At 39.9% G+C, this 16247-nt stretch overlaps 1 protein-coding gene across 2 annotated transcripts in view; it reads right to left on the reverse strand.

Annotated features, from left to right (window-relative positions):
- Positions 1-1103: 1103 nt before the first annotated feature.
- Positions 1104-16247, reverse strand: part of SLC9A7 (solute carrier family 9 member A7) — a 62776-nt gene continuing 47632 nt past the window's right edge. For both annotated transcript variants that reach the window (XM_082784851.1, XM_082784850.1), the window contains 4 exons: positions 13605-13668; positions 10896-10978; positions 7802-7907; positions 1104-2871 (listed from right to left, as the gene is read on the reverse strand). In XM_082784851.1, coding sequence (XP_082640977.1) covers positions 2623-2871; positions 7802-7907; positions 10896-10978; positions 13605-13668 — 502 coding nt within the window. In that variant the 3' untranslated portion in view covers positions 1104-2622. The remainder of the gene's footprint in view (positions 2872-7801; positions 7908-10895; positions 10979-13604; positions 13669-16247) is intronic.

Raw genomic sequence — 16247 nt, forward strand, 5'->3', positions numbered from 1 at the left:
ATCACTTCTCATCAGTGATCAGTCTACTTTCGTTGCCCTTTCACAACCACATTTTGGGCTTACTGGCAAACTTAATTCATAAAATTATAGAATGACTTGGTTCAGAAGGGACCTTAAATATCACTCAGTTCCACCCCCCCACCATGGGCAGGGACACCTCCCACCAGCCCAGGTTGCCCAAAGCCCCATCCAGCCTGGCCTTGAACACCCCCAGGGATGGGGCACCCACAGCCTCTCTGGGCAGCCTGTGCCAGGGCCTCACCACCCTCTGAGTAAAGAAGTTATTCCTTACACCTAACCTAAACCTACCCTTTTTTAGTTTAAAGCCATTCCCCTCTGTCTTGTCACTATCTGCCTGTGTAAAAAGTCACTCTTGGCCATTTATCTTTGCCATAGAAATTATAAACATAGACAAATAAATCTACTACAGATGATTTACTGATGCTTTCAAAAGACTTTAGTCTTCCTAAGAAATCTAATGAAATAGATTTTTTATTTTTACAATCTGTACATGATCTTTCTTCTAAGGAACAGATCACTGCATACACCCCTGTTTTTCAGTCAAAGTAATTCGGTACATTTCAGCTTCAAGCTGCCTGTAAAGGTTTGCCTTACTGTATTATGTACTTTTATTTTGGATAAAGTTCACCGTCTCAAGCCAAAATTTAGTTCATACAACTCGCTGATAACTCAATTAACTGTTGTTGAAGCCTCAAGTCCTCACTCAGAGTGGGTCCTCAAGACTCTTGTTTCCATAGTTTTTAAGCTACTTTTATACTGTCAGCACTTAAAAAGAAAAAAAAAAATGAAACAAGCCACAAACAGTATAAATAGAGTGTGAATCATTGCCATCTTTGTCTTTCTTGAATTTGTTCTTCTCAGAGATCTTCATCAGGGTTTGTTACTCTTCACCACGTAAGATCAGAGCTCAGACCTCCAGTTTTCCCCACAAAAAAAGCTTCTTTGTTTCCTTGAGTCTTTCTTCTTTAATGTCAGATAGTCATTACAGATCAATGCCCTTTAAAAATTTCATCTTGGAGGGACACACAAGGAGGTAGATCACTCAAACACATTTGAAAGAAAGCAGACTTAGACGATACAACTGCAATGTTTCTCTGTAGCAGCAAGTTGTCATTGTTAGCCCATCATTAAGTTTAATAGTTGAGGAAAAACAGAGTGGGTATTAACTCACACACAATTTTATGACGAACAACTGAAATGGCAGCAAGATAAAACCACAATTTTTAGACAAACTGATATTACATCACATTAGTGGGCCACAGAATGGTTTGAAAAATAAACCTTTCGAGACATGAGAAATGACATTTTAGCATGCTTTAAACAGCTGAACTGCTCTTCAAAGCATAACAGTTTTCAGCTACTGGCAAAGACAATGATACCGCCTCACTTTGAAAGTAAAAAGCATTAAGCAATACGTTAAAGCTAGCCTACATGTAAATGGGCTAAATACTAGGCAAAGATTTTATTTTCCCTTTTCACATTTAAGATGATACTACAGTTTGTCACTTCTGTAGTTTATATATTGTTGTGCAATGCCCCACTGAAGTTTCACATCTACTCTGCAAAAAAGAAGAGCAGTAAACACCTTCCTTTTAGGATAGACACAAATGGTAAAGCCCGCAATGTTTGTCTGTCCTTATAGTTAAATGTTTGCTGTTTGTCGCACAGGAACTGCAAGCAGAGTCTATGGATTCTTCTGAGAAATATGAAACCTCACGGTTCCATGCAACTTCAATACTGCTTTCTTTTTTTTTTTCCTTCCCTTCTTTTTCCTCCTATCAGCTGTTTTCCCCAGCCCAAGACATATTTCCACCTCTCTTCAACTGATTTTAATAGCCTTAAGGGAGAGAAGGTTTTTCCTCATGACTTCTGCTCAAGAGCCTGGCTCCAGGCATGTCTTGGACCACAGGAAGTTGGACGTTACTCTTTTGAGGCACTAGACGTAGGCTAGTAGTCAAGTTGCCCAAAGCTAAGGGGACAAACAGCTCATTGTCTTCCTATTTAAATACATGTCCAGTGAAGAAATTTTCCCTTTTTTTTTTCCCCTGAAACACATTAAGTACAGCTTGTAGTAACAGATTTGCCACAGTGCTGCATTCACGCGCCTGTGCTCCTAAGGTACACTGTCCCATTTTACCTCTGGATTCCTCATCCTCACTAGAGAAGTTAACAATGGATCTCTCCACATTCAGATACACACACATTCCTTTTTGTCTCATAATCATCTTGTTTATATTTCTTCTTCCACATTCACAAGCTAAGCCAAGACAAGCTCAGTTCTATGACAATTTTGCCACATACCTCTTCTCAGAGAGAGCTGCTGCAGCTGAACACGATAACTGCAGCATCTTAATTATACCGAGATTCAATGTGTGGTTTAAAAGCAGAGCGTGACCAGTTTTCATTTGTCTGTTTTCAGACATTTAGAAAACCCCCACTGTCAGCATCTTGAGTAAAAAATAGGGGACATCTTCAGACCTTAGTAAAACCACTCAAACACATTAACTTGTTCAAATAAGCATCCCACCTCAAGTGACACAGTGGCCTGCAGTCTTCCTTGATCCATCCACAGAGCAAGAGTTGTTTTTACTGAGTCAGTAATCATGCATTGTCTTCCAGAGGAAAAACTAGCCGGGTACCCCTGCTCGTAACTTCATGGTCTGCTGCTCCCAAGTCACGTTCCAGCGCCTCCTCTGAATTACTCTTTGTTCGCCTGCCATCAAGGCTAGTGGTAGCTGTATGGGGGCCTGAGGAACCGTTTGCAGTTATTGTTGTGTCACCATATGTCACAGTGAGGTCACCGTCATTGAGAATAAAATCAGAATCCTCTTCTCTAAGCTGTTCTTGATTCTGGAATAAAGGAGAAAAGTCTTTGTACAGTGCACGACATTAGGTCTTTGCCAGAGAGATAATGGAACAGGAAAGTTTACCTACATGTCAATACAGAAGCAACAAGAGGTAGAATTCCACCTTAAGAAGGTGTTAAAAATAACCTTGAACCCAATGTTTGCAAATCAGATTACTGTTCTCTGAATAACTACTGCTCTTGTGGATAGATGAGGGGGAGCTGAATCCAAGAACAGATTTAGCAATTTAATAGCACTGTAAGTTCACCAGAAGTACAAGAGAGAAGCAGTCTATGGTGGTTTTTGCATGACAATTTAGAAGGCTGTATAGAAAAAAGAAAGACTTGAGACCAAGCACAATTAAGTAATTCCAGATAAAGTCTGAGTTGCATCTTTCGTTCATTAGACAAGTTCAGAAGCAGAAGATTCATGTAAGCTGCTAAGAATTCATTAAGTCCAAGTTCTTTATATTCAAGGCTTCCTCAACAAATTGTGTTTAGTTCTTGAACTAAACATTTCAAATATCTGCTTACTCTGTTTACCTGATACTAAACTGAGAATTACTTGACCTAGTTCTTAGGAACACTCCTGAGCCCTGGCAGTAGGAAAGGCTGATAAAGGAAAATGCTTCCTTCATAAATTTGTGGCTAGTTCTGAAGTGTTCTCTTTTCAACGTCATTCAGGCAAGTGGCTCATCAAGCCTTATGAATTTGTTTTGATGGAGATGGGATGAAATATATTGTCAAGGACTAGAAATCAGTGACGTATAATAAAACACTTGAATTTAGTTGTCCTACACAGCATAGTACAACAGCAAGCCATTACACCATAATTCACTGCTGTTCAGCATGGTCTTCACAAAAGGCTGAATTGGTCAGAAAACGGCTTTTCCTCATGTTCGAAGAAAATTCTATCAATACTATAACCTTGCTGTCCTACAACTGAAAGCATTTCTCCATGTGAATGGCTCCATATTGCTTAAAGAAAATGAAATTTAGGTGCATGTATTGCTGCTCTCCCTGGTAAGCTGGATGCTGATCAGGCTACGTTCTCATAATGCATCATTTTCTTCCACTACAGCAAAGGAAGAAGGGGACAGGGCACAGGCTGTGTGAGATCAGCCTGACCAGAAAACCCTACTTCTATTGCAGAACAGGATTTCAGTACACTTGAGACTGACAATTTTGATTAATCTGTCTGCGATGAAAATCTCTGTGCCTAGCTAAATAAAACTTCCTGGGAAAACTGCCTGTCCTTATTTCAGGATGACAACCACTCAAAATAAAGCAGCATAACCCTCTGGATGATACAGAATGTCAACTAGACAGGACTCAAAGAGGTGTCAGGAGTTTACCGAAACCAACAAAAAAAAGTGATGCAGTTCAGTGTCAGGTACAAGACAAGTCCTACTTAGACTGAACGCTAATTTCTCAGAACCTTTGTGGCATCCAAGTTTATCATCACAGATTTACAGATAGTATTACTGTGATAAAGAGCACTGTTCTCAGAGAGCAAAAGAGTTTGGGATTCTTCCTTTCTTTGATTACAAAAAAAAACCCCACCAAACTACTGAACTGTCTTAATGAGAACAAAAGTAAAAATTAAAAGGTTCAGATACAGTGAACAGAACTGCCTTTATAAGCTTTACACGGCAAAAAATAAGCAAGTCTGGCGAGTAAAACCAAGAGGAACAAAAAAGGTACAGAAAACAACCAGCTGTTTAAGAAAGTCTGATATCCTTCTATATTCCATTTTTGAAGAAGAGACACTCAAATTAAGATGACAAGCAGAAACACTAATATGAATTAAAAAAAAAAAAAAAGTAGTTTGTGACTGATTATATTCTAAAAAGCCCAAGAGGCTGCAAAGATGTATCACAAGTTGCCTGTCATGGTGCTTGCCCTTGGAATAGCATCAACGAAGGGTAGGCAGTGCACTTGGAGGTACTGCGATCAATCCCAGGGCAATATGCGGAGCAGCTCAGCAAGCTCCACAGTCACCTCCTGACTCCACAACGCCACTTCACAGCGAGTCCTGGCAGCAAGGGCATACCAGATGTGAAACTAGCAAGAACACACATTACACCTGAGCTTCCCCAAAAGGCTGAACAGCTCTTGGAAGAAAAATGTTGAGTAGAGACAGGGGCCACAAGCCTTATACTAGATGGCAATTCTTAACTAAATCTTTTCTGGTTTTCCCAAGTTGTACGTGCATGTACATAAACACGATCAGTTCCAGAGAAAGCACTGAGCTTTCTCTCAATATAGTGAACAAACATTGCCTTGCGTGAGGCAAGCTCCTCTTACTTGTTTCCCTTCTGAAGTACGCTGCAAACAGCAGGCACTTCATTTCACACGCTTCCCCAGAGAACATACATGAACAAACCCATGTAGTATACAGATTTGATGCTACGTTTACAAGCACAGAGGATGCATGAATAAACCTACTGTGCTTCATGCAGCATGAACAATTCTTTCAAGAAAGACAGGAAATGTATCCAAGTCGGTCCCTCGAGACTTGAAATTCTTCCAAGAATAACCCTAAACTGGCCTCTACAATCCCCTACAACTCTGTTAAGAGTAACTTCAATTCGCTCAAGAAATACAGGTCTGAACTTCACTACTTAAAAACTATCATGTCTAAGTACCTAAATCCAACATCCTACAAAAGACTGAATCTTGTTTCAACTTGGGCACTGTAACCCACGGACTTTACAGCACTGGTCGTAAAATTTGTTTGAGAGGTCACATGCCTATGACCACATGCTGGAGATGTTCACACTGCTAAAGCTTATTTAGAGTTACTGCTCACAGTGTTGGTCTTTAATGCCTCTTAAGGCAGTATGAAAATAAGCATGAAGCATGCTACATGTGCAAAACACGGGTAGGCACTATTTCCACTGCTAGTAGTGGAAAGCACAAGCATCACAAGCGACAAAACTTACATCACAAGTTACTTATCTTGTGGCTCCAAAGTAAAAGCATCATGTACTATGCATGCAAAATATATTTCAAATTAAATCTGATGCTCTGCTTAGACTTTCTCTAGTTCTCACCTGAATTCAAACCCATGAAGGAAACTAAATTTCTGCTATAAAGCTAGATCCACTAGGAAAAGGGGGCGAGGTGAGGAAATAACAATTCTCACCAGTTTTGAGAGTTACTTTCCCCAAGACTCAGACATACTGCAAATGAAGTTTCTTTATTGGATTTACATATTTAGAAAACCACTTCTCTCTACTGCCATACCAAGTGTCACACCGTGTATGGTGCAAGAGCTAAACATTCAAAAAATGGGTGGGGACATGTGTAGGACACAAAATACAGCCCTGAGCAACCAAGCAAAAACAAAGTAGCCAGCAGTGCTTCATCAGGAAAAGCAGATGAGAATACAGGCGCTTCTTCCAAACAGGAAGAATGGCTGGTAGAATAGGTCTTTGGTCTTTAAGCCTCTCAGATGTACCATGCAATTTTCCTGAAAATACCTCACAAAAGCAAAACTACTCCAAACAGATCCTGTTCTCCAGAAGACATGGCTCTGAGTTGCTTCATCTGCACTTAAGAAGGCAAGAAGCTTCCTTATCCTTCTAGCTAGTAATAAAACGGTGTAGTCACGCCATTGCAGCAAGGGCAGCCAAGCAAAGAAACAAAAAGCAATCGCAGAGTTAAGATATCTGGAAAGGAAACTAGAAATTTCATCTCAAATTAATATTCCTAATCCTAATGTAGCAATGCACCAAAATCGGAACAATAAGAAAGACTACAACATGGAAGTTCCACATTATATGTGTTAAAGAAAAAAAAAAAGTATGCAGGCTTTTAACATTTTTTTTATATAAATAGCGAATTATGCAGTGATGAAGCTAACACCTCAAGACAGGGGATGGTGAGGTATGTCACAGAACCAATGCAATTAAATAAATTAGCAGTGGCTAATGGCAGTAGTTAATAATGAGTAAAGAAAGAGCCAAATTGTTAGAGAAAATGAAAGCCAAAACTACATGCTCATTCTGGTTAGATCCTCAGTTACTGGAAAAGTAATCTCATAAGATCATACACAGATAGCCAAATGTGCAACACACAAGTAGGCTAATTGCTCTGATGGATGCTTTCCAGCCTAGATCTGCTTTAAGATCTCCAATGGCATTGCAAAGATGGGAACAAGGCCAATTTCTTGCATTACTAATAGCTCTAAATAAGCAGTGGAAGAGGAAAGTTTCTTTGAAGTTTTACTGTCAGATAAAAGCAAGATTCTAATAATACAAAAAGAAATGAAGGGAAATATATCAAAAGTTGCATGTGGAATTTGTAACTTTCTGGGGAAAATAGTAGAAATCTGGTCCTAAATTAATAGAGAACTGGCTGTGCTACTTGAACATAACAAAGATGTTACCATCTCCAGGTTCTGGAGAACCTGCAAACTGGAATGATCACACAGTACTAAGATTTTATTTACAAGCAGTTCATAAAAAGTTGTAGATTTAAGGAGCACTTCACAGATAGGAATGACATATATCAGGATCCTGCAAGAGTAACAGGAGAACGAAGCATTAATTATTGCAAGACACGGCTGCAAACATAGTGTACTGCCCTGCTAGACTGAGATAAGTAGCTGATTAACAGATTCTGAAATCAGATCTTAAATTTCACTGTGGAAACAACGAAGGGACATTCTACCAGATTTCCTTCTGGCATTGGTAAACATGTCAGTGTCTTTTCTGAAGGAGATCTCAATACAGCCTCAGCAGTAACAAGAAAACAATTTTGTCCAGAAATGTTAAGAACAGACATCATATTTGGAAGCAATTTACTAAGATCACTTACCAGCACTTACAATAAGTACATCAGACCACCTTTTCTTAAAAGAATGCTTTGGTGAAGTTAAATACATTAAAAAAAAAAAACAAAACACAAGTATTGAGTTGCTCTACTTACATCATAAACCTGGGGACTCGTCAGGCAGCGGGCTATGAGGCCACACCAGCTGGGTAGAGTTGTGGTTAACGGAGGGCCGCTGTGAGTGAGAATTGGCTTTAAATAACTTTAGTAGTTAAGGAAAGCAGAACAGTGCTTGAAAACCACTATTTAAAATAAAAAGACAGTTGTACATAAACATGGTTCTGCCTTTGATCTATGTGTTGCTCACTAATTGCATGTAACATCCGTCGAAAAACCTGCATTTGTGAAGAAATAAATTAAAACCATCTCCCTTCCCCACCCCAATTTTCCCTTGATCCTTTTAAGGGCAGCTTCTTTACCCACATGTTTTCTGCAAGGGCAACTAGCTAACTCCCTTACTGTAGTTTCATGTAGTTGCAACACTTCAAGCTTTTGCGCTTGCTGAAGTCAAGGGGAGCAAGCAGAGGTACAAGTGCTTTAATGTTGGTCCAAGGGTATTTCTGCTCTGCAGGTGGGAGCACAGTGTTGAGGTTGCACGCTAGAGATAACAAGATACCTATGTGGCTTAACACATACCAGTGATGAAATATTGTTCTGAGGATGTTGCATGCATACTACAGTCACCTGAACTGGTCCACTATTAGCTGGCCAGTGAGCCACAGATGCAGCCAGGAGTAGACCTGGAAGCTTCCAAATAAATCCATGTTTGTTCATACCATTACTCTAGGCTGCTGATATGCCTAAGAAGTCAAAAAAATTACTCATGAATCAATAAGGGTGTCCCAGCTACAGAGCAGCATGCTAATCCTGCCTGGCTCCAGGCTACAGAATAGAGCTGGGGGAGAGTGCTAAGATGTCCAAATGTTGTCTGAAATCAGGGCAAGTGGTTTTTTTTGTTTTGTTTTTTGTTTGTTTGTTTCCTTTTTCCTTAGGGCTTATTTTAAATGCAAACATGATACAGGTATTCTAGCTAGTTTAAGCCTCTATACACAGCGAGAATTTATTCCACTTGCGAATTAATAGTTTTCCTGATTCTTACTCAACAGATGACCGTTTGGGGAAGGTCAGGAGAACTAAAAAATAAATAAATTATTGTTTTAGCCAAGGGGTATCCCTCTCCTTTGGCAAAGCCTGGCATAGTGCATTTACTTGAACACACAGTGGTGTGATTATGCCACTGCAGGGTTATATTCCCTCCGTACCTTCTCTGCTAACAGTGCAGCTACACCCAGTCCTGGAAAGAAAAACTCTCCCCCCAGCCCTTGCACTAACCTACCTGCCTACATGTTTCCCTGTGTTGGACAGGCAAGCAGCAAATCCACCATAAAAAAAAAGCAAACCCGCTAAAAGACACCTGGTACTTCATCACAGTTGTTGTTTCCTTCATATTTAACGGTTGTGGCTGAACCCAGAGAAAAGCCCATGGCACTGAATGAACTCCATGTTCCACAGGAATGAAGTTCCCAGTTACTCCTCCGCACAGTGCTCTGCAGAAAATAGCCAGCATTACAGCACACTGCCAAATACACCTTGCATCTTTTTCAAGTCAAATTTCATTCTTGCGAAGAGTGATTTTTGAGACAAACTGCCTTTCTACTCAAAACCAAGTGAATACATCAGCAAAAAATATTTTGATATTTACATGTAAATATAGAGCTAACAACTCTGTGGATCATCCTTTATGTGCAACTAAAGCCCGCCCAGCAGATGTTTATCTGAATGCTTCCTTAGAAGAGAAGTAACAGAATTTAACTTAAGACACAGCAAGACAGCTCTGCCTCTGCATGGCAGTTTCCTCAGCACAAACTTGACAGAAAGCTTCACTAAAGCTTGCTAGTTGCTACTGAAAAAGCAAGTGCACTATCAGCACCCTTTAAATAAAAGTTTTGTGAAACAGCTCATTAAGCTGTAATTTCCACTTAGCACTCCCCCCTTGCTGTGGCTGTTGGGGACTGCACTTGTGCTGGTGTCAGCTGAAGGGAAGTCAGCATTGCCAGCTACTCCTGTTATTCATAAGGCACATCCCCTTTGCAAAGGCAGGGGAAGAGGACAGCTCTGCTTCTGCTTCCTTGGGGGGTGAGCGGAAGGCAGTCAGTCATAGCCAGGTCCTGCTCTTACCACACGAGTCTTTTTTTTTTTTTTTTTTTAATACAAATATGGTATTTGAACAAAAAATTGACCTTGATGCACTTGGACACCAGCCACTATGTTCAAACTGTTTACTTGAAATCATTAATAGCTATGAATATTTAAACTATACACACACCCTTCTGGGTTTTGTCCCACTACCGTGCCATTTGAAAGCATCACTCACAGGTTTTACCCTGAACAGGGAAGTGCTATTTGGATCCAAATGCTTCCAACACTACACCTTGGTTTCCATGGATGGCTGATCTTGATGTACAAAGCAAGGAAGGAAACAGGCCAGCAACATCTCAGCCACCAATGGACAAGACCCCAGGCCATCTATTCACTTCTCAGGTGCAAGCTGCAACAAGATTAAGACCCTATCACAGGTATCTTTAATACCCCACGAATTACTAGGAATCAAGTACAGAAATGTCTAAGTTTTTAGTTAAAAGGGACTTGGCATGGCCACAAGATTAGCTTTCCCATTTTCTACCAAGTGAATATAAGACATTGAGGAGGGACACCTGTACGATATATTGATGAGGAATACACCAACTAGTTTAAAAAGGAAAAAGCCAACAAACTAGCATGAAGGATGGGACAGGTACATAAAAGTTATTATGAAGTTCAAGCAAGGCTATCTAAACAGCATAATAACAGCTTCAGAAAGGTTGTAGAATACTATATAGACAGAAAAAGACACTCTCTACGTTCATACTCATAGGAAGAGTTAATTGTCTGTCTTACTGTTAAGCAAAACCTCAGTTCACTGACTGACTTCTTTTTTTGGTCATCTGGCAAATGTGAGATAGCATGCATGAAACAGAAATGTCCATTTTCTGAGTCAGCAAGGTGAAGTTTCAGTTGTGCCTTGTTAAATACTTGATCTTTAATCATGCCTGACTCTCTCAAGTGCTTAAAGCTGCATATGGGTAAATGGCAAGGAAAAAAGTCTGAATATTTCACGTCTTGAAGTGAAGCTGTGTTTTCAGAAGGATACTTATGGTCAAAGCTATACCACAGCCTGAAGAGCCAAGCACTTTCCTGCTTCGTTCTGTTCCTTCTTTCAGAATCTGGGCCATCCTAAAAATAAGATAAAAGCATATTCATTATTATGGGGAGGGAAAAAAAAGAAGTCATACATTCCAGTCATTCACATTATAATGGCCTATGCAAAGCCAAATGACTTCAGTGCTGTACAGAGACCTCAGGAGAAAACTATTTAGAGACTTGTACTGATGTTACTTTCCCTAGAAAGACCAGAAATGACTGTGCAGAGAACAAGCAGGCTCTCTTCATTATCCTCAAGTTACCTTAATAAACTCCCTACCACCAAGTTACCTTAAGCCTTAAATTTCACCTGTCACTGCACTGACTATGTGATAAGGAAAGAAGTTCAAAACTGAGAAATAAGCCTCACTGATACCCTGTCCTCCACCCACCTGTCAAATAAATGCACTGAGACAGTCCAGTCTGATTCATTTTCATTACTCAGCTGGCTTCCTTAACTCAAGGGAAAACATAAAATACTCCTAAAGCCTACTACACCCTTGAAAGAACAAGAGAATTTACTATACCTGATAAATTCTTGCAAACCTGAATAAACACATCAGGCCTAAAAGAAACATGCTTAATAGGGAATCCACATAAAAATCACAATTGAGGAAGGTTATGCAAATTTCCTAAGTGCTAGATCACAGCAGCCCTCAGAAGTGCTAACAGTTAAATATAGTCCCTTCACTAGCTGTGCTACATGTCGTCACACCAGCTGGTCTGCAGCTGCATTTGTGGTTTTTCTTTCCTCTTTTTTTTTTTTTTTTACACTTTTGTTACTTTTTTTTTTCTTGGACAGAGACCAAAGTTAAGCCCAGGAAAACAGATGATGCGAGAACGCCCTGCGTGAATCATCTTCCAGCGGTGTTCTTCTCCAGCAGTTTTGCTAGAATTGCCCTGTGTACTTCCCATCTGCAGAAAACCCTATGATTCACCAAGAGTTAAACCTCAGTACAAACTCCTTTTCCCCCCTGCCTTATCCCTAACTTTGTATTTTCTTTAACTGTGACTCGCAGCCAGTCTTGGCTTTGTGAGAGACAGAGGAGTCCAAAGGGAACTGACTAATGGATTCCAGTAGGAATGTAATACACAGCTAAAGAGGGAAACAAATGGGTAAGTGCTTTATGTTTACATGGGAAAAAAGCAAACAAGTGATTTCCACCCCGACACTGAATGAGAACAGAATACTCATGTTCTGGCTGTGGCTATTTCCTGTTAAAACAACTTCTCAAATACTGACAAGCTCAGTCTGAAAGTCATCTTACCCTGATACCGCTTCCTAACCTTGGTTTTATGCCAGAACTGTGGCCTTCATTGTAGATGGTGTTTGGAAGCCTGGCCTTCTGGTTGCATCCGGACACACACAAAATCTACAAGAGTCTATTATGTGCTGGACCTAGGCTTCATAAAAAGAACTCAGAGATGCCTAATTCAGTTTCTGCAATGAAATAAATGCTTCCTGAGCAGGTAAGCATCTGCAGAACCTGTCACAAAAAGGAAAACAAAAAACAAAAAAAAACAAAAACAACAACAACAAAAATAAATAAATAAATAAATAAAAACACCAAAGAAAACCAGCACACCTACACGAGACAGGAGACCACTAATAAAAGATGATCCCAAATGGAGTAACAGCCAGCCTGAACACCAGCATCATACAACTTGGGGTTTACAAGGCAGAGCTCACATGCTTGTGCTCTGTTCATCCTCTGGCTTCAGTCATCCTGTTTCCTGCCATTCAACCTCACTTTCCTCCAGCAGATGCCTACATAACCAATCAGTCACACCACTGAACGATTACTGTCAAGCAGTACACTGTCTGGGAGAGTGTAAACCTAGGTCTGGACAGAGGAACCTGTGATGAAAGTGTCCTTGCACAGAGGAAGCTCCCAGTCAGACCTCAGGAATTGTTTTCTTTCCAGACTATTTGCTCCTCCTGTGAATTCACTCAATTTATAGATGAGGAAAACTGAAGTTTCTGATACAGACAACATTCTTTCAGGAGTCTTATTTGCACATAACACTTTGCATCACAAAAAAAAAAAAAAAAAAAAAAGCAACTCAGACTGTTACTGATGCACAGAATGCTGCACATTTCACAGCACGTTTGCTGAAGATGACAACTTTCCAGCTCTTCTTTTGCCTCAAGCAAGGTAGGTAGCTAAAGCAAGATCAAGCCAGGCAATAGTATGGCATACAGGAGTTGAAGTCGGAATAGCAAACTTAATCTTTGATTCAAATCAAGTCCAAAGGCCAAAATTTGCTATCAACTACTTGACATAATCCACGACGATTAGCTATGTGTCAGTCTAAGGGAGGACCGTTCATGCTGTAAAATGTTGAAAAGCACGTTGGGTGGTGGGTGAGGGAAGAGGAAAGCACATTGTTATAGACTGTGTTAGTAGCTTTGGGAAGAGTTTTGATGCCTTATATTTACACACACGCCAAAATTTGAAATGCAGAGAGACACTGCAGTGTTATATGCAACAACACAATGTTTTTTGTGGGCATTACTTGAATACTATAAAGTAAAATGCATTATTGATTTGCCAGCTAAGAGAAAGGTTTCCCCCATGCATGTAGCTTCTGCAGTTCTTTATCATCCTAAGTTATAAAAAAAAGGTCAGCCTAATAGAGAAGTTATGTAATTACTTACTCCTTGTAAGACTTGAAAGCTGTCATTAGTAGGTGGAGGATCCTGATCTGGGTCAACCCCAACCCTACAGAAACATTAGGAAAACAAAGCAAGTGGTGTTACTGAGGATTGCAAATGCTGTGAGTTTGGCAGAACGTGTTTTAAAAGCACCTTAAGCATCCAGCAAAGCTGCATTCAGAGAGATAAGAATAGTTCGAGGAAGAGCTGTCTATTATTCCCGTGCAGTTACATAGGAACAAACACGATGCTTTTTCACTTAAGCAGCTACTACTACCTGTAGATAACAGCTTTAACTCTACCTCAGCATTAGCTTTAACTGCTTACCTTTGTTGCCAACTCTTTTAGGACACTGGCAAATACTACTTTGGGCCTAAACAGGTGAATTGTAGGTGAGATCCTCTTCAGTGAAGATTCCTCATGTCCAGCAGCAGGAAACCAGAGACTAAGGATAAATCCAGCCTAAATATTTGACATGGCAAATAACTTTGAGCTATTCTCAGGCCTGTCTCTCAGCTAACATACTATTAAGAAAATGAAAACACAAAACCCATATACACGCACCATTTTAAGGCACTGACAGTACAAATCAACAAAAATACTTCATGAAGGTTTGTAACATTAGTTCTTGCAAATTTTGTTCACCTTACACATAACAGCCACAACGCATTAGCAGGCAGTCTATCTAGTCCAGCCTCTCATCTCAGGAAGGGTCATTGTAGTAAGATGGTGTATGACTACTGTCTTTTGCATAGTTAGCAGGCATCTTACTACTGGACCATCCTTTCACACAGCCTTCCTATCCAAGATAGGTATTTAATCTGACCCTTTTAAGTATGTTCACGGTTTTCTGATCCGTTGTTCAGATTAGACTTGTCTAGCCTCAAATCCCATTCATGTCTCAATCTCTGGTGGTTTAAGTTCTGCAATGAAGTACAACCTCACCTGTAAGGCAAGACTGTCAGTGTCAAACTGTTGTGTTTGAGTTCTATGGAGTTATATAATTAGTGTAGAAAAATGCAAGAACTAACAAAAACACTGCCTTAAACAGCTCACATTTATTTTCCCCTCACTAGGAAGGGACTGAGCTGGTTTAGTGTCATTTATTTCCACCTCGGCTTTGTGTCAGCTATTTCTAGCCACAGTGTCTATGCAACCTCCCTTCTGAGACAGGATAACCAGAAACCGACAGAATACTGTAGGAAAGACCATATCATTTGTGCATCCAAGGGATGCATGCTTGTGTAAGGCACACAGGGATCCACACATGACTTACCATCAGACACAGAAGACTGCATTGATTAAACTAAAACAGAACACCATTAAACAGCATACAGGGCAGAACTTTCTAATAGGATTTTTTTTTTTTTTTTTTTAAGAAAAAAAAAAGGTAGGCATTGAACTCAATGTTTAAATCATCCTTGTGGACTCAAGGCTTCACAGAACTTAATGCAGTTCAGAGAAAATCCAGGAGGTCGCTCTAAGACAGCCTCCAGCATCCTCACATTGAACTAGCTACTGCTAATCCCACTTCTCTGCTTTGACTTTTCCCATCTTTTCTTTCTTCATCCCTTTATTTTTCCTTTCATAGCAAAGAAACACAAAGAGAATCATCTTAACACTTTGGCACTGACCAGCCTCAATGACTAAAAAGCTTTGCAAATTTAACACTAGACAGATGGGAGTACTGGTCAGATAGATTGAGCACTGGATTGTAACACATGCCAGAATGAAATGCCACACACAAGAGCTTAGAAAGGTTACAAGGGCTTACACGTTACTGCTTAGGCTCCTGCTAAGCAGTGAAGAGATAAGAAGGATTTTCTACAGACAAACAAATCAGTTATCTGATGAGGCCTCACTCGAAGCTGACAAGCAACATCAGGATACAGGCTCAATATGGCCATATACAAGATTGCACATTCCTTCATAAATACAAATAATTAAAGATTTGTGGCTTTTCTCACTCCAACTACACATCAGGGAGGCTCAATGCACTACGAACAGCCACCATGCTCGACTTAGCCTTGTGACTGGCCGTATAAACGGGGAGTTCACAGAACTTCTTCCAGAAGACAAACACATCTCGAATACCCCAAATAGTTTTAATTCCCTGTGCTACACATTCACTTCATATTATATAAAAGCATAAACAATTCAGAACATCGCAGGTTTTATTTGATAAGGTTGTGTGTTTGATTTTGCAGACTTCTTAGCTTCCCCAGGGCAGTGGAATGGGGCTTCAGGGACCAGAGCAGGATGACCGTACTGCTCAGTGAAAAGTCATAATACACGACAGGTCAGGTTCACTGACTTCCTGAATAAGAAAAACACCTTTCTATATTAAAACATTTCAGCTTTCAAGAAATAAAAATAAAATAAATTCTTACTACATAAGTTTCTTTCAACACTGAAATAATACAAAGACACAGGCTCCTATTTTTAACAGTTTCCAAAGTTATTCTTCAAGGTAATTGGAGTATTTCTAAGGAATTTCTTTCCTTCAAGACACTTTAAAAAAAAATTTGCTGTTTCAAAGCTTGTCCCTCAGTTCCGTTTAACACCAAATGCATTACTATTTTGAATTCCCACAGCTACTTTTTGTATCTTCCAACCAGCGTAGAGTATCTTCTATCTGATGCACTA

The sequence above is a fragment of the Aythya marila genome (assembly GCF_965140915.1).
Source record: "Aythya marila genome assembly, chromosome: 1".
Classification (NCBI taxonomy): domain Eukaryota; kingdom Metazoa; phylum Chordata; class Aves; order Anseriformes; family Anatidae; genus Aythya; species Aythya marila.